Genomic DNA, 26892 nt, shown 5'->3' with positions numbered 1-26892 from the left:
CCCAAATTAAATATCTGCAGATGCTGTCATTTGCAATGGGGGCTGAACCAACACGGACATAGTCACACACTCATGTGGCACCTACTAGCCTCAAAAAAAGGAAAAAAAAACAGCATCACCAGTGGAGGAATAATCTTTTCAAGATCAAAAGTGCAGCAGCAATAAAATTTGTGTCAAAAAACCATAGATGGAGGAGGTTGTGCATGCTCACTTGTGAACATCTGCACTAAGAAGCCACTTAAGTAACCATGCAACAGCATGGAAGAAACATCTGCAGCGTGTAGACCACCAGCTGTGCAGTAATAATACTTTGAATATCCAGAGTGCCTTTCATCTGAATACTGCAAAGCATTTTCCAAACAAATTAAGCTTCACAACACCACTGTGAGCTTCTTATTTAATGGCAGGATTATTTCATCCTGCACCAGAATGCCATTGCCGCCAGAATGAAAAGTAACACCTGTTTATCATCTCAAAGAAATGTTGTACAACAATTTTCATGACAGGAAGTGACCAAAAGGCTGTAGTTAAGTTGAAGTGCAGGAAGACTTGAGGTGGGCAGAATTAAATGTTTAGAACTCAAACTATGAAAAACGATGTTACCCTCCCCCCTTTATTTTTTATGCAAAATGTCACATCAATTTTTATGCACACACGCTGTTAGTCTTTGGTCTTTATTGCATATTGGGAAGACAGCACTTCCTTGTGTATATACTTGTAGGGGTGTCTACAGATGTGCTCAGCAGTACAGAACATACCTTTCTTGGTGGTGTAAACCCAACAAAATGTATTGCTGTGCACTGCAAATAGCTTTCCTTTGTACTCCTTCAGATTCATGTTTATAAGGCATCCTGATGATTATACTACTGGAAGGCACTGACTTCCAAGGAAGCATGTCATCTAGTAAGTCCTAAAACAAACTTCTTGCTGTGTGCACATGTGGCTTCAGAGGGTTCTCCATGTCAGCAATATTCTTGCCTGAATTTACTGAGTTTGTGAGATCTGATTGTACATTTCTCAAGGTGGCAGCAAGGAGAAAGGAAGGCAAAGATGATACTTGAAAGGGTATGAAGATCACCCCATTATGATTTCCCTTCTGTGCTTCCTAATACACCCACTTTCAGTCCACTGGAAAAGTCAGTGGACGAAGCAGTTTGATGAGAGCTACAGCAGTGAGGCAGGCTGGTTCTCTATCAATGAAGCAGAGTACGGGCAGAATAATACCCCATACTATATGGGATAAACCATCCTGCACTCTTCAAAGCTAAGCAAACAATAAGTTACATTTATACATCTTTAAAATGTAAACGTTTTCAGGGCAGCCATGAGATTTTGATCTGTGCCTGACACTAGCACTCTAGGATCTTAACCTGTGAGTAAAGGCATTTTGATATTATGGTTAAATAAGAGAGTAGTTAGGATTTGGAGACAGATAATGGAATTTTAAAGAAGCTGGTGAGAGTATTTGGATATTAAACAAATAGCTCTAGCTTCAGCTAAGGGGTATATTTGAAACATTTCTACATTGACCATCTCTGAGCTGGTCCCAGCTGAGCGTGTGGTGGTTAACCGCAGATCAACTTCTCCCTCTTCTAGAATAGTTGTTTAGAGGGAGGGCACTAGTTGGCTTGAGAAAAGGAGGCTCTTTCATCGTTAAGATTTTCCAGAAACACTTGGTGTTGTTACAACCTGTCCCTATTGAAGCCCAGGGTAAAATTCTTTTTGTCTGCGCTGCCAGGTGAGGTTGGCCAGCAACAAGTGCTTTTGACATTTCGTCCTACATGACCAGCTCTGAAAAAGTTCTCTCATATTCACAATACTGACTTTCCTCCAAAAAGAGCTGTTTCTTTTCTCCATGGATGCAACTTAGTACATGTGCCAAGGTACTCACTATCCCGCCAGGACTGACTACTTCATTTTAAATAAGCCATAAAATGGCATGAATTACTTGGGGAGAATAAAATGTTCCTTTTCAGTATGCATGTTCATTAGTTTTTCTCTTGTATGCTGGGGATTTTTTTTCTTGTATGTTTGTTTCGTGTATGACTTTCCTTAGCCAAATTTCAAAATAGTGAATAGGAAGATAACTATTAAAAATGAAAAGACACCCTTTTTGGATCTATTGCACATAGGATAAGCAGTTCATCTACTTTTTGTTGCATGATCACGACCTGCCCACACTGTCTGACTGATTCAGCATTACAGTAATAAAGTGCTAGGGACTTTGAAAGGTTCCTGTCCATAGCAATATTAATACCAACATCTACTTCAATTTTGATTTTCTGAGATAATAAGATGTCAGTTATATTTTGTGTTTCCGTTCTGATAAATCTCCAGTCTTGGAGGAGAACAAAGCTGAAATCTAAGCCGTGCACAAGTTCTAACTTACAAGTTGAAATGATAGCGCTGCGTTGTTTCCACGAGACAAGAAGAACCAAAATCTTCAATTCCAGATCCTACATCTGTTCCAATTTAGTAACAAACTAAACTCATTCTCCATTCCCCATAAGCATATCCGCACATACGCACAATGGAACACTCAGTTTTAAGGACATTTGCCTCTGGATCTGGATACATGTTGGGCCACTTCTAGTTTCCAGACGCAACCATAAATCAGTCCAGTTTCTCTAGAAAGAGCTGAGCTTCACAGAGAGCTCCAGGCAAGGATCTCCACCCAGCCTTCTTAGCCCAAAATCTGGCTCTGCAGTAATAGATTTGTTTTCTGCAGTGGAATAATATCACATATATTCATAGTCTCACCAGTGATAATTTACGAGAGTATTCTCCCAAACTCTCTTATATTTAGGCCTTCACAGAGCTTGTATCTATCTTCAGAAGCCCCATGAAAGTCCCATGAAAACCATGTCTTTTCCTAACTTCCACTTTGTACAAGGGGGTACAGTTGAAATTTAGTAGCAAGAACGAGAAGAGCTGCAAAGGAGAGCAAGGCTAAGCCTCTGCTGTGGGGAAGCCCACAAGCCTGTCTGACCGCATGTCCAGGCTGAGTCCCTTACTGCCCCACTGCAGAGCAGCCTGGCCCAACAGCACCAAGAAGCTGGAGTCAACGCCTCTTCCAGCTCTGCAGCCAGTGGGCTCAGGAGATTTGGCAGGAGCCACCATGGTTTCTGGGCTAACCAGCCTCAGGCCCTGATTTGACGACTTCTGTAGCAATACCAGGTTAAGGTGTCCCTGCTCCTTTCCTGCCTCAGCAGCTCCTTCCCACCTCCCGGCCATCGCCCTGGGTGCATGCATAGCCTGGGAAACAGATCAAAAAAGTGTCCTCATTTACAACCCTCATCTCTTTTCCTTTTGTCAGGACTGCTCTGATCTGTCAGGAGACAGATCGCCTCCCTGATCCTGTTCTGCAGGGAGGGCGCAGCAAAGGGGCAGGTTATGGAAAGCGAGGCCAGGGATAACCTGTGGGAGCCACGGGGAGTCACGGGGAAATCCTCAAGCCAGTACTGGAAACAAAGCCTCCTTCCTTATATCTTAAAAATGCAGGCTCAGAAAGTGCCTGGGCACTTGTGCCTGAGCACAAAGCGCTCTTCTGCCTTCTCTTTCCATGCTGCCCACTAACACATCTCTGTGTTTTGCACTATGAACTCTGTGAGGGCAACAGGCACCAAACCCACTCAATGATTTTTATGCCAATCAATCAGGTGAGCTCCAGAAGCGTTTCATCTTCCTGTGGTCTGTTTCCATACTTAATTTCATACTCAAGTACATGGGCAAGTTGGAGCTTTGAAAGGGAGTGTGTGGCACAAGTCAAGACACTGTAAACAATATTTACAGCCCCAAAGCATTAACTACACTCATGCACAAATAAATCTTTTTCTAAAGTTAAAGGAGCCTGAAATGCCATTTTTTCCTGTATGTTTCCTGCTAGGCTTACGCAGTTTGTGTGTTTTTTAATTTACAAAAAATCCTAAACATAGTAGTTATGAAACACTGACAGGATAAAAACCCCGGAACCGAAATCTCCTTTTTAATAAGAAATACAGCAAAGCAACATATTTGCCACAGAATATTGAGAACGGTCCTGCTGCAGAGGCAAGGAAAGGCTCCAGCATCTTTACGTACCTTCTGCTGAGGATGCCGTCTGGTGAACTACTAGTTATTTATGTAAATGTCTAATAATAGATGGAAGTCACCATCTCATTTAATGTAACTTGCATACTCCTCAATGATAGGAATCAGCTTTCAGCCCCAGGCTCCATTCAAACCAGAGGCAGCTGTAAAATTATTTGCATTGATGGTCAGGCCTTACATGTCTGGGGATGGAAGACAGAAATGACTCCAAGCCTTAATTTCAATCTTTGTAAGCTCTAGGCAATGGGCAGATTTGACCAAACAAGCCCTACTTTACCCTTAGGGGATTGCTATGAGAAGGCATGGGAAGCTGCGGCCAGGGTGGTGACGTGATTTGCCCCACATAACCGGCAAGACATTTCTTCAGCAGGGAGAGAATGGCAGAGCTGGCTCTGACCCCACTTTCCTTCCTTCCCGTCACTCTGCCTCACGAGGCACTTCATCTTTACAAAGCCTACACCTTAGACCGTCTCTGCATGGCAGACAGACCCTCTCTCTTAATTTTTCATTTTTACTTCCAATGTGCTTCTGAGGATGAACAAAACGTACGATCACACCCTGTGACCACAGAGTGATACACAAATCGTGTTTCTGGGATATACATGCTTCCTAAGGGTTCCTCTGATGCTGCCTAGAGCACCACAGACATGTGTCATCTGGCCTTTCCAAACGAGTCGGATCACAACCCTTAGCAAGGACACGTGTAGAGCACAGTTGCCTTTTGAATGTGAATTCCAAAAAACAGCAGGAAATATATGCAGAAGTGAAAGATGTCCCTGCCTCATCACTATTATCACAGCTCTCGTATTACTTGTCCAGTATATACCAGATTTTCTAGATGTATTCTCTTCTGGCCCAAGGTCCTGGCTATATCATTTTAGATTAATCAGGCCTGAGCTACCCAGGTCAAAAAACGGGGTCATGAGGGGTAATATTCAAAATGGAGAGTTTGGCTTGACAACAGAAGAAACAAGCACTGCCCCATATTCTAATCTGAAATAAAAAGACAGCAGTTTTCCAATAACTTCATAAAAATCCGTTAAACTGACTAGACAACATCAGTCATGATGACAAACCCAGCACGTATTTTCATTTTCCTGTTTTCTGTGCAATAAAGAGACCTAGAGATGTTTTTCCACTCAGGAACCAAATAGGGAAACGGGAGGTTAAAGGCTGAAAAGAAGAACTTGGTTGGGAGCAATTCTTCTTTATTTTATTGTTATTATTATTTATAAATATCATTACTATTATTTAGAAATATTATTTCTATTTCAAAAGAAATAGTTGTATTGTTCTATGCAGCAGAAGTCACAGGGCCTACGATTCACTGCAGTGCACAGCAGTTGCACAGCACTCTAGGGTAGGTTTAAAACACATTTCTCTATTAATCCTGAACAGGCATGTGAATCCGCACATATAATTTCCTGAGGTGGCCTCAAGCAAGTAATCTCACCTGCAGTGAGATAGATGAAAACTGTGCCACTAAGGATTGCCCACGAGCTGATGGAGAGAGGAGGAGAGCTTTACAAATTGCCAGGCCACAGGCTTGCACGGAGAGCACAATGGGAAAGCGCTCCTTTCACTCCCTGGAGCCAGGAACAACCAGCAATACGTGGTCCCAGCTCTCGGCCCACACACTGCGCCACAGTGGGACAGTGCCCTACGCTGACATCCATTTACCTAGCAACAATCAAAATAAATTCCTCCACTGAGATACACCATTTGCCTTGTCAGTCACACTCACTGTCTGATTTCCAGGGAACTTTCAAGCGCTTTCTACTCTGACTGGAGTGCAAATTCTTACCACATTAAGCAAACACCTTTGGCTCCTGGAGCAGCCTTTTTCCCAGAAACCTACATAGGAAAACCCACGCCACTCTAAAAGACCGCATGGCAGAACTGAACCTTTTCATTCTAAATTCATTTCTGTTGTTGTTTCCAGCAATCACAGGATCGCACAGCACGCAAGTCAGAAAATGCAGGCACCAGCGATCGGAGAAGTGGCAAATATCTTTCATTTGTGAGTTGCAGATCACACACCCAGCTGTTTTTCTCAGCACTGGACTCTCTCCCCAGCTCCTAGAGACTCTGAAATCTGGTGGTAACCTCGATGCTGCAGTAATCAAACTGAGTAAGATACCAAATCTGACCTCTACAACCTGCATCTTCAACTTCCCCTCCTTAAAACATACTCCCCAGCAATGCTGCCATAAGCTCAACAAAGAATAATGACATTATTAAAGCTGTCAGGTTCGCTGGAGAGCTAACCGCAGCACAGCAAGCACCTCCACAAGCACATTTCTCCTCCCTGCCCACTAAATGGGCAATGAAGACTAAGTGTAAACCCCAGTGCTGAGCCAATGGATAAGCCGCCAGGAAATTTCAAACTGCTCCAAGCATGACGGCCAACGGAAACCATGATGTAAAGTTCAGAACAAGGTCACTGCTCAAAATCTCCTTCTAAAGAGAGATTTTGTTACGGTTTTTCTTTTGCATGCATGCATCAATAAAACTGCAGTATCAGAGGAAGACAGAGAAGAAGGGTGGATGTATAAAAGAGATCTGAAATAAATTTTGAAGTACTTTTTGCCTAGCTGGTTCAGGCTCATGTTTTGAGCCTGGAGTCCAGGGAGTGCATCTGCAAAACCCTACACCACTGGCATGAAAGTCATTTAAATGGCTGCCCATTTTCTGCACAGCTGATCAACCCACCTGCACCAGAAGGCACAGGCAGCTGGACAGACTCCACAGTAACACCTGACAACCATTTAGAGGCTTCACTCTGAATTTGGAGACTTTGGAGACTAGGTGATCAATTTTGCATGCTTACTAATTTGAGGACTTTGACTGAGGTGTCCCTGGCCTAGTTCATACGTGATACATAACAGAGCCGGGACCAGGCTTCAGATGCCCCATGTGTCCAGCTGCCTCATGAAGGCCTTGTCAAAAAATGTGATGCTTGGTAAAAAGCTCCGAAGATTCAAAATGAAAGTCTTTGGCAGTCTGAGGAAAAGGGATTACTTCCTTGCAATGGGGTTCCTGTCCTCTCTTGTCTCTAATTGGGCTACGGTTGGGGATATCACAGTACTGCTTGCGGAGTTCTCTATTTAGTGTCATAATAATGCAGAGAAATACTATTACTTTGAAGTGGTTACTGTTCTCCCTCACAAGGACTGGATCACCTTCGTATTAAATGAAAAAAACCCAGAACTTTGGCTTTTCTGCCAAAAGCTGTGTGCTCTGCTTTGACTAACGTCCTCTAGGAGCTCAGCACAAGCTAAGACAACAGATTTAAGCTATTTTGTCTTGTGCAATTTGGATATGGACTTAGGTTTTTCGGAAGTAAAATAGAAACACGACACCAGTTAGGACCCAGGTGTTTTCCTCTCTCCTCATGCTGTGCTTAATGGCAGCTTTCCATATTTGAAGGCTAGTATCCCATAGGAAAAGTCATCTTCTATAACAACCTGCAATCATTTATGTGACTATCCAGATCAAACCCATGTAAGAAGAGCTGCGTGGAATCACAAAGATAGGAAGCAGGTTCAGATCTGATCCAAACAACCAGCACAGCTACACTGCTCAGTGAGTTTGAAGGTCACTTCTATTCCCGCTGAGGGTAAGTACATAATCTGCTAACTGGCTGCTAAAGAGTTCTTGCTGGGCCTTCAAAACATCTGCCTATGTGTTGTGGATCCTGCCAGGGACTACATTTCTTGCTAGGTGATCAACTGAAACTTCTCTAAAACACAGAACAAAAACACCGAGTGTTCTGAGATAAATACACTCACAGTAGAAATGGAGGTGCTGACACCAGTCGAACTTCTCTCCTTCGCCCCCGCCATGTGTGCATCTCCAGTGCGGAGTCCTTTGACAACAGAATTAAGTGACTTATGGGTAGGAAGTGACAAAGGGCAGTTAATGTTATTTTAAACATTCTCATGGCTTCTCCCTGGTGTTTCCTACTATGCAAATGTCAGAGATTCATCTGTTTACTGTCCACAGACGTAATGATAACCACAATCATTTCCCAAGGAACATTCTGTACAGCGGCACTGGAGGTTCCCTTCTACCACCACGTTATTTTTACATGGCCTCCATAGCGGGCTGCCACAGCTGACAGCACTAGCCTGCAGTCCTGAAACCATGAGGCCTCTTGCCTGAGCTCATAGATCTAGGCCTGCAAACAGTAGGGAAGGAGAAAACCTGTGCTATCTGCTAGACAGAGACCAAGAAAGGCCATGTAAGCATGCGCTACAGCATGCCTGATGCCACCATGGGCATAGCTCTTGCTTCTTCATTTAAATCAATACTCAACTCATGACACTCCCAGAATTATTCCTGTTTGTAAAATACCGTCAGTGAGAGGAGAAGCAGGTTAACAGATTAGCCACGGAAATATTTCTATCCTGACACTGACCTACATGACTGTGTCCTTACAGGCATGCCTAAAAACTCACACAAGGGTTTTCACTGAGGCCAAGCTTTGTCTATTCACCCAAGCAGCTGCCTGCTGCTGCAAATAAAATGCTTATCACATCGCAGTCTGGCCCACTGTGTGTCAAGCACATGCAAGTGAGAAAGTGAATGATTCATTTGGGCTACTTCCATTTTGGGATATGACTTTGACCTCAGTCATTTGTCTGAGCAGTTCCCATTAGGCTTCCCTTTTCTAAGAGTGGCTATCAAAGTTTTCACAATAGCAAGAGGAAGATCTCCTCCTAGGGATCGCAGGAGCTTAGGATGTGTCAGAAAAATGCATCAAAGAGAAGATTATTCCTGAATGCTAAAAACCTACTGGAAATATATATGACAGCCCCAAGGCAGTCTGACAGAAGTATCCCTGGGGCTGGGGCTGTTAGACAAACAGCTCATATTTTACTCAGAATGAAAAAAATCACACACACCATGGTTCTCTGACACTCTTAACACAGCTGCAAGCTTCTTTCAGCAGAGAAACTTTCTGGGTAAATGTGACCTTTGGATAAATTCTTGCATGTTCTCTGTGGTGGTATTTATTGTTACAGTCAAGCTAATGATTCACTTCGTGAACGCCCCTGGGAGGGATCGTTTTTTTCCAGAAGCCCCACAGACCTGTAAATGTGTTCCTCCATCACTGTCACACCTGTACTGCAAAAGAGGAAAACAAAGGGTCAGAGAAAAAAAAAATTATTCTCTCACCCTTTCATTTGAATTACTACATAGTCTGCATGAGCTGGAGCAGAAAGGACAAACATTCATACCTACAAGACATCTCAGGGACCAATAAAAATTTTTAAAGTTGAGGCAACTGGCTTCTGGTAGACTCTGTAAGAAGTTATTACTGTTTTCTGGAGACACTAGCTACTGGCGCATAATGCATATTCCTGAGACAGAAGGATAGGTAAGGCATCACTGCTCTTGCAGAACATTCTCGTTCAAAACAGGCAGTGGATGCTAAAACAGCGAAGGACAAAACCAATAAAAGACTTGAAAGCTAAATCATGTATCCCTTCACCAGCTTTTAGTAATACCATCACTCTTCAGCTAAAGCTGCTTTTCTTGCAGTTGACTCCCAATATTACAAAAATTCTTTCTCATCCTATCGCACACAAGCAAAATAATCCTCTCTTGGTCATTCCACACCTGGCTCACAACACAATCCTTCTGCTGAGCCACCAAGAAGCCTGAATTCTTTCTGAATGTGTAATTTGACAGGCCCCAAGCTGCCAAGGAAGGGAGATGTCAAAAATGCCTGGGTTAATTATTTCTCTTGGTCTACCTACTGAATGGGTTTTCGGGCTACTTCACGAAATGCAATTCTATCTAGAGCCCTGGGAGCAAGACTAGCCCCACTCTCACCGCTCAACAAAAGATGAATGAAACAGTCGGTTCAGGGAGGGCTTCCTCACATCCAAATGGAAAGTGGCTTAAGAACTTTTTAGTATCTTAAGCTTGAAATGAAGGATGCTGCCAGCCTCAAGCCAACATCTGCGAGAGATTAATTTAATAGAGACTGTTAAAAAATAGCTGTGTTCAGATCGTTAGCAATAACTCAAGCAATAGTCAAAAGCAGACAACAGTATATGTGCCATATATGTAGGTTTATGAGATCAGGCTCTGATCGCTGACTTTCCTGGCTTGAACTCTCTTGTACTCAGGCACCTGATGTTTTTAAATGATAAAACTTCCAGCACAGAGACAAAAGCAGTTGTGATCTGCAATGAGTTCAGCTGTGTTTTCTGGCTTCCCAGCAAGGAGGAGTCCAAGGAGGAGTGTCACAAAAGCCACCAGACAGTTTGCAGTAATTTTGAGACATAGTCAAGGACTGGATCATACCAACCTCAGATTTCAGTAAACTATCCTGCCACAGGCTGAGACTGAAGCATACTAGTAGGACACCATAAGAAGCTCCCACTACGAGTGGGTGCTCATATTGCACCCACTCAACAGACAACGCTCTGTCCATTGGGACAGCAGTCTAGCATTTCTCATGCACTCTAAACAACCCCACCAATTCTATTTTAAAGGGGCACATCCACATTTAAAAGGCTCTTTAAAGCAACCCTGTAATGCTATTTTCTGTAAAGCATTATAACAAACATTATAACAAACTTTGGAGTCATCCCGAAAGTCAGAGAAATAAGTTACTATCCTTGTAAAAGATTGCTATGGATGACCACAGCATGCAAACTTCTGCTTTCAGTCAACATCCAGATTTAGTAGGTCTTGGGGGAAAAATTAAGCTTAGTTTCCCCTTAGTCAGTATTGGTTCTCAAGTCAATAAATCATAATATTGACCACAACATAGAAACCAGTAACTGTTTAATATCGTCTTCCCAACTTTAATTACAAACACTAAGGGAAAATGTCAATCTCCTGACTTCCTAGTCATATGGAAAAGCTTTTAGACATTCTGCATAGACCACTGTCTATCAGGCCCATCATGGTTATGGAACTAAAGCATATTCCACCAACAATTCTTTTGGCATGTACACAGGATCTTGAACCTTGGGTATGACTTTGAACCCAGGGTCTGCATCTGCTCTAATGATAGTGAGGACAGTGAAGATAACAAATAGCACCTTTTTATGTCACAGGAATTATTACTTCTGGTATCATAGTTAAATTCCCCCTGCCCATATAAAACTATAACTTCCACGCATGGGGAACATTCACCAAAAAAACTGTAGTATTCCGCAACTAGAAAGCATTCCTGGCTCAGAACTTTTATCATTTGGAAAAAAAAGTATACGAGTAGCATTGAGAGACAAAGAGAAATAAAAGGGCAGGTGAAGGAAATTCTCAAGACTACTAGACACTGCACAATATGTAAGGAGCTGATAAGAGCACCATTTAGTCTGAATTCCTAGCCTCAAAAGCCAGATGGCAATCCTGGCCAGAGATACACTCTGTTTACCCTGTACCACAAGCTATAACTATGGAATAGATTGTGTCAACAAAGACAACAGTCTGAGATCCTTTAAGAATGCATGGTCTCATGAGGTACACCTTGCCAGAGAATTTAATTCTCTCATTGCCTCTATGCTACCATGTTTTGCGTAATCCAGCCAGGTCATGAACAGTAAGCATTTCACAGGTGGCTGCTAACTCTGCATCCTTCATGGGCAGGGGACAGATGAACATCAGTTTGAAACAACTGCCTAGAGATCGAACTACCTAGAGGGACAAACTATCTAATAGAGACCAGTAGAGGTGGTAAAAGGAGAGCTGGAAGATGAACCAAATGCCCCCTACTAATGAGCTGAAATGTCTCTTCACTGTATTTCAATTTTGTGCTTACATTTTTTTTCCTGAAATCAGAGATTCATTGGTAATGGTTGCAGCGAAGATTTGGGACTTCTTTAAACTGAGGAACCATCATGCAAATGGTAGGAACTGCATTATCTCATATGTTGACAAAACACAACCTAATTAACTTATAGAGTCTGATGGTAAGTTTACAACTCAACAAAGGCAGATAAAATAGCCATTTGTTTGTGGGAGCTGTGTAGTTTTCTTTCATTACAGTTTCACTTTCAATCCCTTCAACTGATACTTTGATGATGCTTCTGTATACTGTCAGCAAGACATTTTTGCCTTTAGAAACAAGGCCATGAAATGAATTTCTCATACCATGTAGTCCATAAGCCTGTTTTCAAAAGGTTTTCTGTACCCACAGCTACGCTTGAAAGCTTCTGTTACCCTTTGAGGACATGACCTATGTCATCACCTTGCCATGATGAAAAATATGCCTCCAAAAATATGTAATGATGGGCTGTCAAAGCAATATAACAGATAAGAACTAAGTAGATAGACAAATGAGCAGACTGACAAAATGGACTTTCAAACCTCAGCCCAATCCTTGATCTCTGACATCAGAGTATGGAGTTTTTCTTGCATATAGACCTGCTTCCGAAGCAAGTATTTTATGGTCCATGCCTCAATCCATTACTAAGTTTTGACTTGTTATTAAGTCTTCACTTGCCAAGGACACATTACTGCCTGGAGCATTATCACATTGCCATTTTACTAGGCTTTACAGGAGCACAGAAGATTTAGTTCTTTGTTAAAAAAGAGTAGCAATGCTTTCTTCTGAAAGTTTTAGAATAATTTAGGCTTTGACAAGGATAAGACAACACACTTCTTGTGCATGTGAAAGCTCTTAAATCCCACCAGAAGAACTTGAGCTTGTGGCCAGGAACCGGGCACTTTCAGATTTTAATCTCAAGTCTACTTCTGGCTTCCTGCACAGCAAAGGACTCTTTCTTCATTTCAACAACTTTAAACCAAGGTGTAGTGAGAATTAAATGTTTACACTGCAATTTGAAAATGTAAAGTGCTAAGAAGGAGCACTTAGGAAATGGACTTTGTAAACGTCTTCCTTGCTGCCATGGTATCCACCATCCTCAACAGCCTCTTACTTCATATACTCACAGAGTACATAACCTTAAGCACTCACTCTCTCTGTAAACTGCATACCTCACTTGAGAGCTGATGTACAAAAATCAGCTGTCTGAATACCTTAACACTTACGACAGCTTCCTCTGCACTGATCTTAAGAGAAATGACTTGTTATTAATTTTCACATGCTGGATTTATTTTAGCTTTTATGTTTCATGAATATTATATAAACAGAATGTTAGTTGTAGGAGTACCCAGGAATGCAAGAAAACATATGGCTCCAGCTCTCTTCAGTATTCCCAGCACATTCCCCACCAATTTTAAATTCAATTGGCTTAAGTGGAGGAGGCAGGGAGAGACTTAAATGCTCTTATCCTCTGTATATCATGATGAAGATGTGAAATTGCAGCACCTGCTCTCACATATGCAGAGCCCTCCCTCCCTTTGGGTGAGGACGGGATTGGGCTTATTGTATACTTTCGATCCAGTGGCATTTTCGTTCTACCTCTGCTCCAGGATGGCACCAGCAAGCTCCCGTCCTGAGCCTTCTCACCGCGTTAACATAAGTCTATGCCTGCTCTGACGACTCCATCTGAGAGTTATTTAATGGGAACAGAGCCATGAACATGCATTTCTCAGTGGCATCTCAGTAGTTTAAAGGGTGAGTGAACCTAACACACACACTCCCACGCACAGATTACGTGCCGTGTATCTTGGGTAAGATGCGATGGACAAATATATACTGCAGTATAACCACAAGTACCTCCACAAATTCTTGCCTTACTACTTGCGGGTCTGCCCTTTATTCTGGTGTTGCCATGCGCTAGAGTACAACAACCCTCGGCTGCTAAGATGTGCCATGGGGGTCAGGAGCTTTCGCTACCACTCCCCAAGCTTTCAGTAGCATTCGCCCCGCCACATACGGCTCAGTTAGAGCCAGGCACCCTCAGTGAGAGAGGGCTGCCTCCGCCTCACAGCACGCTCCCGGTGCCTGGCGCCCCCCTTCTGCGCGCGCTCCTGCCGCTCCGCTGTCAGGGGAGCGAACGGTTTGCAGGTGGAGCAGCAGCGGCAGCCGCCTCCTGAAAGGGCTTGTGCGATGCATGCTTGTGAGGCTGCACAAATCAGCGCTTACGTGAGGCGCCGCTTTCCCCATACGCCGTGAAGACTGAAGGAAAAATTGGGCTTAAGTAAGTAGCAGAAACACGATTCAGTTTCTACACTTGAGAGCGCGAGTATGGAATACAGGAACCGCACACTGCTATCCATAAATCGAGCACTGACAGGGGTGGACAGGAGAGGGGCACAGTCTCTTCTCCAGAGCTCCCTCGAACAATCTTTATACCACAGACTGCTACTAAAAAGCTGACATAATGCAAGGATACCCAGGGATCTTGGAGATCCCAGACTTTATGGATATCCTGTAAGATTTAGGAAACGACAGCAAAACCCAAGCAAAAACCTTCAGCTATTATTGAAAACAACTCCAAGAAAGCTTTCAGCTACCTCTAGCCCACGTAAAGTCTGCAGAGCAGACCCCTGACATGCAACAAGTCAGCTCTCAGATCGACAGCGAAGGCAAGCAGGCTGAGCTGCACTGAGCTGTCAAAAACTTCTTCAGGCAAACTTTCTACAGAAAAGTCTTTTGTGCTGGTCACAGCTCACGTCCTGCTTTGTCTGGTTAGCCTGCCAGAAGCATAAATGAACTCATAAGAATAACAGGAGGATTAGGTTAAGCTTATTTTTAAAACGTTTCCCACAAATTCATCTCATTTGCTTGCTTATAAACACCCTCGTTCATCTTCTCTGTGTGTCTAATTAGGTGGGACATACTGCAGGTGGCTTAAAATAGGAACTGAAATACAGCAGTGTCGCAGCTATGCATGTTAAAAGACAGATAATTAAAATTTCATGCTTTGAGACATAAATCGATCATCTCAGGGGCCTGAAATGGATTTCTCCACCATATATGACATGGCACAGTTGGCCAGCCACAGCATGGGTGGGTTTCCTCTTCCTAGTAACACTTGTTAGCTTCTGCCCAAGGCAGACTACGAGATCTGAGGGGTTGCATTCTTGCGTTATTTATTCCCTGAAACAGATATATTACCATCAGCTCAGCATCTCTGGATTTTAAAATCAATACTGCAATAAGCTTAAAACATAAAAAGCTAAAATTAAATTAAAACAAACAAGCAGACAAAGCCCTGCTGTGAACACATCTCAGAGGTTAACTAAAACGAAATCAAACAGAGGTCTTGGATTTTTAGCAGCTGCAGTTAAAATTCTGTGGTATAGTAGAGAGACATAGGGTGATTTCCTCTGATCACAATTTTTCTGAATAGCATCCCTCCAAAAAATTGGGATTTATTTTTGCAGCTAAAAAGAATACTTCAGAGTAGCAAATATTTTTGCTTTGGGAATGGATCAGGTTGCATGAAATGGCAGGTGGAGTCTTTTAAAACATTTTCACAAGGGAGGATATCACTATGCTTTTCTAGCAGCTCCTCTCCACACCTGCTCTCCTTTTCTTTCTAAAAAGCATGCATTGTATTATATTACGGAGACATCAGGGACGTTTTCCAGAGTGTGATATATAGAAAGGGCCCTTCTCAAAAATACGTATAGCGTATATGACAGGCATGTGCTTGTATCTTGCTAAATGGTGTTCCTAGAAGAGATTCATGCTTACTATCACATAGTGGCATTTTAAGATCACAGCTTTAATGAAAATGCTTGAGAATCGGAAACTGTATTAAAAAAAGTTATGCCTGGGGTAAGTTCAAAAGCCTATCAGATAAACTTTCAAAAATGCGAGGGATGGCAAGTCTAAGAGCTGCAGCCTTTCTCTATGAACATCTTACAGCCAAGAAGAATGAACCATGAATGACCTCAAATTAGCGAGACACAGAAGGGATCACTCAGTTGCCTGAGGCCAGATAAATTAGGTTTTCTGCTCTGCAAAGCCATCCCTTAGATTTCACCCAGCAAGAAAGTAGCAGCCAGACAGGATCTGGGAAGCCAGATCTGAATGTGGTTCACTTTGGCTTCTACTAAAGAATGGACCCTCTGTCTCTGAACCAGCTGAATCTTTCTGAAGTTGTCTGTAGTACAGTAAAGTGCGGAAAGGCTAGCCCAGGATTACTAATGCGTAGATTAGTGTAATAATCCTGTGCAGGGCAGAAACAGTCACCGTAACGAAAACCTGTCCCCTAAAGATATCACAATTGCCACTGACTTCAGTGGACCAGGATTTTAACCCAGGACTCCAAGGCTCTGTAGACAAAATAACTCAAATCTCTGTTAAAGGTAAAGCAGGAACAAGTTCTGAGTACACGAGCCATACTGACACAGGAAAAGTGCCTTCATGGTATCCTGCTTGTTCTATTGGATGTCTCCTCCTCTCCTCCCTTCCCAATCCCTCCTACCACCCTTCAGGATCAACTTTGTCTTAGTCAAATTAACCTTCCGTTTTCACATAAAAAGTCTCACATCTGTCAGACACTGGGCAAGGAAGACGACCATATTTTGTAATGAAACATCTGTCTTGAATTTCATTGAGTCAGGTAATAAACCAAAACCAAATGAAGTTACTAGGTAGAAGCAGGTTTTTGTAATAAGCACCTCTATAGCTGTATGTATAATAATCACAAATGGATATCTTTTCTGGAAAAGAGACAAAAGAAGCCTCAGATTGCACTTGCAACCAGTAGAAAATAACATCTCATTTAATGTAAGAGCACAGTGTCAGGTAGGGCTGTGATCAGGTAATTAGGTAAGCAAAGCAAACACATTCCAGCCATGCCATCCTTTGAAGCAAAGGAAACTTCTCTGTGTTTTAATCACAGAATAGTATGTTGCTTCATCTGGTTTTCCTATAAAAATCTTCCCTTTAAAAAAAAAAGAAATCATTAACTTTCCATATAGGGAAGCACAAAGTGGGTCATCAGGGAAGCATGCGTTTCTCAACTGGAAGCAAGCCATGGCCAGTCCCAGGTGAACGGTGTCTGTCCAACACCACAGTCTTGTTAGAATTGGGGCCCTCCCACCCCCATACCCCTCCACTCCCAATACCTCAACAGGAAAGGAGACATCTGTGAATCCTCTGGCACTGCTTCAATGTTTTACAGCTGTAATAACCACTGATACAAAGAGAAGAATGTTTTCTAGCCCCAAATTCCTGAGGTACTTTTCTAAACAGACGCAAGTGGATGGGGCTTGGCTATGTGAAAAATACCCCACCAGGGGCAGGGATGTGGGGGAAAGATGAAGAGGAATCATGATCTGCAGTTAATTGAGCTCAGCTTGAGTTCAGATTTATCTTCCCTGACCACTCAACCTATTTGTCCAAATGCAAGCTTCTAATCCTTAAAACTAAACAGTGTTTTCCTGGCAGCTTGCACTCACTCTTGGCTATGTCAGATGAAAAACTGTTCAAGAAGGAGGCTTAGAACAGTGGTGATCTACGAATTTGCATACATGTACTGTGGTATTTTTGTAGTACCCCCCTTACCATCAGCATATAGGTAGGTCTTGCTGCCAGAATTCCCAAAGTGCCTCAGACTTTGTAATGTCTGAGCTTTCTCCCATTTGTTATTAGTCTACCATCTATTGTATTTGTATTTTGTATTAGTCTACCTATTAGTCTATTAGCACTGCAAGTCACAGTGCCTCTTACCTGAACATAAGTTCATCACAGCGTTACGCAGGATGCACAGACATGACTTAACGGCTGACATTCAGAAGTGGACTGGGGAGCAATGTCAATTCATATATGGGCAGAAAGTAAAGGCAGCAGGTAGTCAGGCTAGATATGCATAGAAAATATATTGCCAAGCAAAAGCATTCATATAAGGGTTGGGAACATCAGCTCTCCCGCTGCCTACACATTCAGGCTTAGTCCTTTGCAGTGTAGCTCTGCAAAGGATCACATTGTAGAAGTAGAATGATATAAAGCAGATTATTTTGTACAGAAAGCCTGAATTATTAAGCACTTAATAATGCAAGCAGCTAAAGCTCCAGTGGATAACTTCAAATGGATGAAAGACTCAAAGATGCTGAACAGAGTGGACTGAAAAGTGGAGCATCTAGTTCATGAGAAACTCCAATCCTGGTGAAGATTTGCTTAAAGAAATATGGTTATAATTTCAAATATTTTTAAATTCCTTCCAAACCAGAAGCTCCCCAGGCCGTACAGCTGCTCAGTGAAAATTTGCCCAAGAAGCTGAGTAAATTGCTTCATCCTGAGTTCCTGCTGTGGTTACACTGCTGTTAGTATCCAGACTCAGGGCCAGCTTTAGCAAGGCGGTCTGATGGAAGCTGGAAAATCACTACCTTAGTACACGAGAGGGTGAGAGCAGCAGCCACTGCTCTGTGCTCAGTGTGCGTGGGGCCTGGCCACAGCTCTGGGCCACCTCTCCCTCTGGCCAGCACTGGCCAGCTTGGCCATCCTGATGGGGGGAACGCAGCAGCTCTCCCCGGGAGGCTGCAAAGACTGAGGTGGAGTCTGGGGCAGAGCCCTCTCGTGGGTTGTTTTGCAATATATACCCAGGGCACCTCTATTTCTAGAGGCAGGACAGGCTTACTAACTACTCGGCATAAATCTTTTACTCATCAGAAAACACAGGGTGACCAAGATCCTCATTCCATCCACTTCTCTGACACTTGAAATGACCCCTTCTGAAGTCATTCTTCAGTCTAGATTTCTTCAGCACCATCCTGCTGAGTGAACGTAGGGGCATAACCACATGAATTTTACAGCTGCAGGACATCATTGTTAACAGGGGAAAAAAACCTTAAAACCTTCTGCTTCAAAGCCACAAACCCTCTGTTCCCATCTATTGAAATGGAGCTCTTAATTAACTTAGCAATGCTTCAGCTCACATGCTCTCTGCAGCCATTCACTGGCATATCTGTCAGACTTAATAAGAGGAAGATGATGGGCTGCACAACAGTGCAATTTATGTTCTAACTCTAAACAATAATATTTTCTCTAGTTAAATGGAAATTTTTGGAAAAAACAGCAAGACTGAAAAGGTAACTGCATTAATCAGTTAATTGAAACGAAAACTGATTAGCAGTTAAGATGGAGTAATATCAGCACAGTCACTAGGATCACTTAGGACAAGAATTGCAACAAGATAAATTAGCAATTCCTGAATGCATTTGGTTAACTGATTCAAAGAAATGAGGCTATTACTATGTTAATTATTGCTTTTCATAAAACATTGAATATGATTAAATGTAGGTATTCAACAGGAAAACACATCTCTTACAACAATTACGTAAGAGAAAAGAGGAAGTAATTATCTGGTTTGCTGCTGTCTGTTAGAAATATAAGAATAATAGTAATAATACACATATAATAATAGTAACAGTAATAATAGTAAAAAGACTTTTGTCAGGTCAGGAGTACAAATTTTGCAATCTCAAATTGCGATATTCAGTGCATGGCAAGAGCAAGACATTTAAGTTTTTTCCAGAGTTACTGTGGTAGTGCAGTTCTTGAACAATGTCTAATTAGTCATTCTTTAATTCAGCTACTATGTATATATATATTAGCGATGGGTCGTACACTGATAGCATGTTGATGTCACATACCAAACCTATCAGTGATACCAAACCATTAAAAAAAAAATCTACTAGAAAGCATAGATCTTAATGAGGGCAGATGTTAGTAGGTGTATTAGTCCCCTGCCTCTCTGTATGCCATCTCCTGCCCAGCCTCTCTACACTGACCAGCATCGCTGTGCCTCTGTCTGCACCGCTCACCTCCCTCCATCCCCCTACCAAGTGCTGCCTGCTCCAGGTTGCACATCCCCGGAGGGGAGCCAGCCGTGGGCTTGCCGGGGCTGGAGTCCCCTCAGCGCTCCTGCTCCCGCATGTGTCAAAGCCATGCCATGAAATTAGCTGTGGCACTGGATTTAGTGAGTGCAGAAAGACTTCTTCTTTCTAAAACCCCCAAATCCTCTCCAAGAGCTTAAAGAGTACCACAATACTTGCTAATGAAGTGATGGGGCTTTTTGTTAACAGCAGCATGAGAAATTCAAATGGTATCACCTATTATTAGAAATTATTTTTATCACCTTTTAATACTAGGTTATACTAAAGAGCAGCTTTAAGAGTCAGAGTGCAAGCTTTATTGCTTGCATGACCAAAGTCTGCCCCTCTAAAAACCTGATACTGAGTAACCTTAGTCAGTTCTTTTTGGTTTTGGCAAGGGGCACTCCAGGATGCTCACCCATACTTATCAAAATAGGCAAGTGGCAACAGTGACGACTCTCACTGGTTAATTGAGCCTTCCCTCAGATTTTACTAAAATCTCCTGGAAATTTGAAATTGTTTCCCTACTTAACTGAACTTGCCGCCATAAAGTTCAACCCTGAGGGTTATTTTTAGAGTATTACTCATGAATTCTGAACAGCTAGCAATGCATTAAAAACAAACAAAAAACACCAACCCAAAACTAAGCAAAACAAACCACAATTAAAAGCCCATAAAACGTGTCTACTTACAAAACAAAGAATTAAAAGAGTGGTATAAAATTAGATGCTTAAAATGTTAGTTTGCAGTCTAGACTGTTTCAAAATCCCTCCTCTTATGCTTACATTGAGCTTTATTCTTTAATGTGCTTTGCAGGGAAACAGGAGTCACCACAGTCACAAAATCAAATAGAGCTTAAGGGAAAAGTGCACAACCATTTCTCATAAGGTACCAAAGATCTATCAAGGTCAAACTCAGGAACTGTCTGTTCTTGACCCCACAGCCATGCAAGTATAGATCTTTACTCTTTAAAACATTAACCATATTTTCCCCTAATAATCATGACAATCTTGCTGTATATGTTCTTTGGACGGCTAACAAAAGGAGAAATCACAGCTGTAGAAAGAATGAGTCTTAAAATGAATTTGAGATGTCTTCACAGAAATCTCATCACTAACACAATGTCAGACAAATGTTTGCCATGCATTGTTCACTGCCTTTTTTGGTATTTGGAGAAAACACACCCTAATTCGTAATGTTCCTGCTGAGTTTATTTCTATTTCTGAGAATTCTTATTAGCAGCAGGTCACTAACAGAGCAGCATAATGAAAATGAGGCAATGTTGGTAATATAGGCAAGAATGACCAAGAAAGGTTAACTCTTGAGAATGCAGTATTTCAAACGGAAAAATTACATAATGTGTAATGATGAAGAGTAAAAACTGACAAGCTACTCAATTCAAAGAGCAGATGAACAGACAGAAAAGAAAGAACCTGGCACCTAACATTCTACTTTTTACACTTTCTTTATTGCTAGAGGCTTCAATGTTCAAAGTCAGAAAAGCAGACTTGGAAAAATGTTAGCAAAACCCAACAGGAAATTAGAAAACATTGACTATGTACCTTCTTCTAAAAGACCTCAGTGAAAATTTGTAAATGTTAATTTAAATTTCATTTGAGAGCAATTACAATTCTTTAGAATTTAACTCCCGTGGAAGTACATCACTACCAACAGCTTCTTTGAAAAACATCCAGGAAAAATGCAGATCTAATAAGTACTCAAGTGTGTGTGTGTGTGTGTGTGTGTGTGTGTATTTGTGCGTATAAAGATTTATGTTAGAAAGGCTCCACAGCTTTCTTGCATCTGTGTCCCACAATCATTACCTGGTTGCAGGAATTTCCTAGTACACAAAAAGGCCATGGCCATTGAATAAATTGTTTGCTACAGCTTTGTCAGCTTCTAACAAGAACTAGCATTCTACCAAACGCCATTATTTACTTTTAGTTTATATTTTTTCTTTGATACCTGTATTTGCAGCTGAGCCTTCTAACAGCTGGCAATATCTACAGGGAAGCAAACAATCAGCTAATTCTGACGGAAGCTGATAGTAATTTCAAAGTAAAGTTTCTTTAGGGCAAAATATACTTCTACAAAATGGATGTAATCAAATTAAATACTTGCTTGATTTCATTGTCTTTCCAGGCCAAATAGAAAAGATTATTTTAAAGAAATAGAAATTCTCTATGGTAATTCTTGTGTGCAAGGATGCAGAGATTTTTTTCTGGCTGCTCTAGCCAAAATATAAATCATTTTCTGCTGCGGTGTCAGGAAGAGTATTGCACCAAATTAATCATGAACTACTTTAAAAAAGAGACAAAAAAAATCAACTGCAAAATGAAACAAATCTCTCTGTGCCTGTTTTCCATTTGCGTTGTCATCACTTACCTTTAAAGGACAATGGAAGTGAGATGGGAGTGCTGCTGAAATGCATTCAACAGACCCTGTGTGTGTGTTAGCATCTCCAGAGGTCTCTGCTGTGCCCACAGCCATTGGAAACCATGAGCATTACGGTAACCTGCACACAGCATCATCCTCACTCTTTGCCAGGCCCCTCACACGGGGATACACTGCGGTAAACTACATGCAGAAGCACACAGACTGCAAACCAAGAAGTCGTGTGACTTTTTTTTACCATATCCCAGCACCTAGCCATAAACTACTGGGGTAGATAAAAGTCTTTCTGTCTCATTACAAAAGAAGAGGAACAGCGAATCATAAAGGAAATTGAGTCATTTTAAAAATCTTTTCCTAATAAGCCCAGTAGTTCAGCAGATGTGCACAAGTGGGGAGAGCTGGAAGCGCAGAGTTCAGGCAGATCCATCCACCACCATGCAACTATGACTCAGCTTGCTTTCATCTTTTATGTTAGGCAATCAAAAGAAAAGACAATTTTATTCCCTGAGTGAGGGGCAAATAAACTCATGCCAATTAAAGAACTGAAATGATGTCTCTGTGGTTTAGACTGGAAACTTTTTAAAGATAAAAAAAAAAATCTTAAATAATTCACTCAAACAAGGTTTCTAGATCATCTTCTTGTCTTTCTTTGCTCTCAAGGCAAGACAGGCAAAAACTGAACACTGTGTTAACTCCATCCTTTCAAATTCTCACACCCACAAACCACACCATCCAAGAGGCGACAGTAGTACTTATACGCCTGTTTTAATAAAGTCATTTTCAAAAAGCTTCTGGGAAGACATAGAGTTCTCTTAACCACAGGCAATAGCAATTAAAGTCAGCCAGAGCTTTACAGCTGACTTTGAAATTAGAAGGAGCTTCCACCAATGTTTTAGAGACTTTTGTTATTCCCGCTCTTTCCGCAGCCTCCAAAAGTACTTTTTCACGAAGCACTTGCAACCTGCCCGTCTTTCTCCTTTTTAACTGGTCTGGTCTTCATCGGCCCAGGATTGTGTTCTTCTGATTCCTGACTCAGAAAAGCTCTTCAAAATGCGCCTAACTCTAAGTCTGTATATTAATTCCTAGAGGAAACAGCTGAGAGCGTGCGCTCCAGCGCTACCAAAACTGGGCCAATTCCGTGCAGCTTTTCTCCTCACACAACAACTTTCTCACTCCTCGGCATGCCACACTTACCGATAAAACGTGGTATAGTCCACCGTCGAGTGACAGCTCTGAAACTCCCAGGCTTTGAGTTTCTGGCACTCTCGGTGGGCCCGGAGTTTCACCCTCACTGTCCCATGGCAGAGCTCGGGCACAGGTTTCCTCTGCGGGCGACTGCAGAACTCATTTGACTCCACGCGCCAGGACTCGGCAAAGTCGTCCACATCGAACTTAAAATTCCCATCCCCCCCAATCAGGTCATCTCGCTTGTGCCCGTTGTAATTGCCGCAGAGACCGCAGAGTTTGCCCTTCAGATGTGGTGCAGCCATGACTTCCACAAAACTGTCTCCATCCCATGAGATTTCCAAGCCTAATAAAGAAAGAGAGGGAGAAGATCAAAAAAAAAAAAAAAAAAAGAAAATGAGGATAACAAACTTATGCCTGTGAAAGAGTGTTCATGGGAACCTAAACAGTGTCTTTAGTTTTCTTCCCAAGGTGCTGTTATATTTCTCTACACCTGCCAGTAAGTGCCTTCCAGAAAGTATAATGTTTCTCAAATGACAATTACCATACACAGTGTCTCTCTATCTATTTTTGTTCCTCCTTGCTATCAGATGGGGTTATCCTGAAAAACCTAGAGCTGAGACAGAAATACTCTATGCTTCTCAAAGGCTCTTGCAAAATTCTGCAGAACTGAATTTGCTATGGCAAATTTCTAGCTGATTTCAGTGAGACCAAAATTTCAGCCACTGTCAGCCACAGCACAAGTCACAAGCACACTAAATTTCCATGCCCCATGGCACTCTACCAGTGACTACCTCCTAGAAAATATCCTTCTCTACTTGCCTGCAGAGCTGAAACTGGTAACTCACGTGGGTGAATGTAACTGTTCTGAAGCCAATAACTTATTTTGTGTAGGTAAAAAGAGATAAAGAGGTAACAATAAGGAGATGTCAGACGGGTAAATCTGTTTTAAGCAGGATTCTGAATTGTATTCAAAGGGTTCATCCAAGAGGTATTAAATACTCTGTAGCCCATCACCAACCTTTTGAAAATGTAGTCTTCATAAACCATCAGCACTGAGGAATGATGGCAGACATCTAACATCTAGTGGCTAGGATGTAAGTGCTCTTCTGTAATCTGTTTTACTGCATTCTCTTAACAATAAGATTTTGCACTTTCAGTGCATTAAAATCAAAATTGCTTTTTGTGGGTAACATCCATTTGATCTGTCTTTAGCCACCTAAAAGCTAAGCATCTAGCTTAAGTCAGCTGTCTGAGCTCTCTCTTTGATAGAGAGAAACAGGCAGCTCTTGGGTGCATTAATTTTGTCACAAGATGGGTAAACTACCTTCTGGAGATGCCTTTCTGTTTCCTTTGACACTACAAAGGGCCCAGACATCAGGTGGAGACTAAACTTCTAGTTTTAACCTGGCTGAATTTAAATTAAATGAATTCTGTCCCCTGAGGAGTAAATACATATCTCATAAAAGAATACAATTTTGGTATCATATTGGATAAAAAGAACACTAAGAATCACTGCTGCTTAACTTCCATCCAGAAATAACCTTTAATTATTTCCGGTGTCTGATCACTGCTAATACTTCACGTTTCTGCAGTGCTTTCCACCTGAAGACCACAAATCATTTTGCTGACATTAATTTATTCCCATGAAGTACCTGTGAGCACTGGTTAGCTAAGGATAAGCACAGGAATCTGCTTTTGAACAGAGTAATCCAGGCTTTCACCCTCTTCTCCCTGCCTGGCCAAGAATACCAAACAGCACCGCTCGGTGGTGCAGGACCAGGGCTTCGCTCCAGCTTTCTGCCTTGGATGCGTGGGCTGGCTTAGCAGCACCCTTTCCTCTTGTAACAAATCAATGCTTGTCACTATACGATCCAAATCCTGCCCTACGCTCATGTAAGTAATTAACATACCAGCGACTCAGTTCAAAGCTGGAACCGTTCCTTTAGCAACACATCCTATTGTCTCTTGTGACAACTCCTACCAGCACCACAAAAAACAGGGTGAGGTTCAACAGCAGTTACGGCTACAGAAGGGATGTTTTGCCATTGGTACATACCGTCCCATCCCTTGTGTGATTTAGAAGTTGTCAAGCATTTGGGGAAAGATTTACCTAGCGAGGTTTTGCAGGTAATTCTGCATCATCCAGTCACTACAGTCTATTTTGTCATGTTTGCTAATCACTATGGATAAGAAAGATAGTACAAATACTTCCTGAGCTAATTATGCCTGAAAATAGTTTCAAACTGTCTAATAAACTGAGAACGGACAGGGCCACCGCGTTCTCCTCCAAAGGCATTTGACACCCAGCTAACTGAGAAATTGAGCAAGACTACAATTGCTAACAAGGCCAGCACAGTGGCAAGGAGCAAAACTGCCTTCTAAGCTGCTTCATACATTATCATTGCTGGACAAATTCAAATTCCAGCTGCCTTTGCTTCTGACAACATTGAACCGAAACAAAACACAGCTTGATTTGCAGACATCCGACTAATACTGCCATGCTGGCACTTAGAAAAACCTTGCCATTAACCTATAAACAGATTATTCCATACTTGAGAACCATATAAACTTTTCAAAGTTTTAAGTGTCAAGATCCAAGTTCTCAGATAGTTCTCTTCAGAAAATAACTCTTTGTTTTTAAAATAGTGTTCAGCTTGTTGCCTAAACGAGCTCCATCAGAGCTGCTGACTTTAAGCATAATCCTAAAAGAGAGGTGAATGGTTTTATCCTAATTTTCCTTTTACAACTTTCTTCTCAAATCAGGACTAGTTGATCTGCATTAAAACCGCTCATGTTTGTTACAAAAGTTAACCCTGAAATTATCCTGAATATTTGTGTGTCCTTTATAATGTTATGGGAGTTAACAAAATCTACTTGTTCCATGTTGCTCTAGGAGCTCCAGGTATGCAGATATGAATAACAAAATTCTGACTTTTCATTTCTAGGTATAAAAACGCATACTTTTAAATCTAGAGGTTCCTACTTTGGTTATTAGATTTGATTCAAGAGAGTCACAGCCAAACTACAAGAGGATGTGTACTTTCCTCTAGTTGGACATTGTTTAATTACAATATATTCTGCTAAGTGCTTAGATGCAAGTCTATCTTCGTAACTTTACGGTATCATGTTGTTTTTAAAAAAGCTTACTAACAAAATTTCCAGCTTTGATGAAGAGCTGACAGGTTTCTCTCCATAATGGAGCTTGCTCCATTTTTGATAACCTGGAAGGCTATCTAGCACACATGATATTTTTCTCAGTTGCCTGATTGCACTGTGCATGTATGCCTTTTTGTTTGTCCACACATAGAAAATTCAGTTGGTTTCAGTAAACCAACAAGAGCTGTCACAGACGGGATTATGCTATGGAACAATGTTTGAAATGGTCTCCTTGGCAGACAGAAATTGTTTGGAAGAGTTTCTTGGTGCCTACTCCCCCTTCTTCTTCCCCCCTAGATGGATGAGTTTCCCATTCACTTGGACAAGAATCAGAATCTAAGTAATTGGCGAGATCTGAAGCCA

At 41.8% G+C, this 26892-nt stretch overlaps 1 protein-coding gene across 10 annotated transcripts in view; it reads right to left on the bottom strand.

Moving 5' to 3' along the window:
* The window catches only part of BMPER (BMP binding endothelial regulator), a 158400-nt gene that overhangs the window by 23823 nt on the left and 107685 nt on the right, over nucleotides 1-26892 (bottom strand). For all 10 annotated transcript variants that reach the window (XM_009679687.2, XM_009679688.2, XM_009679689.2 and 7 more), the window contains one exon: nucleotides 23380-23716. In XM_009679687.2, the coding sequence (XP_009677982.2) occupies nucleotides 23380-23716 (337 nt within the window). The remainder of the gene's footprint in view (nucleotides 1-23379; nucleotides 23717-26892) is intronic.

The sequence above is a fragment of the Struthio camelus genome, chromosome 2 (genome assembly GCF_040807025.1).
Source record: "Struthio camelus isolate bStrCam1 chromosome 2, bStrCam1.hap1, whole genome shotgun sequence".
NCBI classification, from domain to species: Eukaryota; Metazoa; Chordata; class Aves; order Struthioniformes; family Struthionidae; genus Struthio; species Struthio camelus.
Note: the sequence above shows the minus strand (reverse complement) of the source record. Positions and strands in the feature narration are given on the sequence as shown.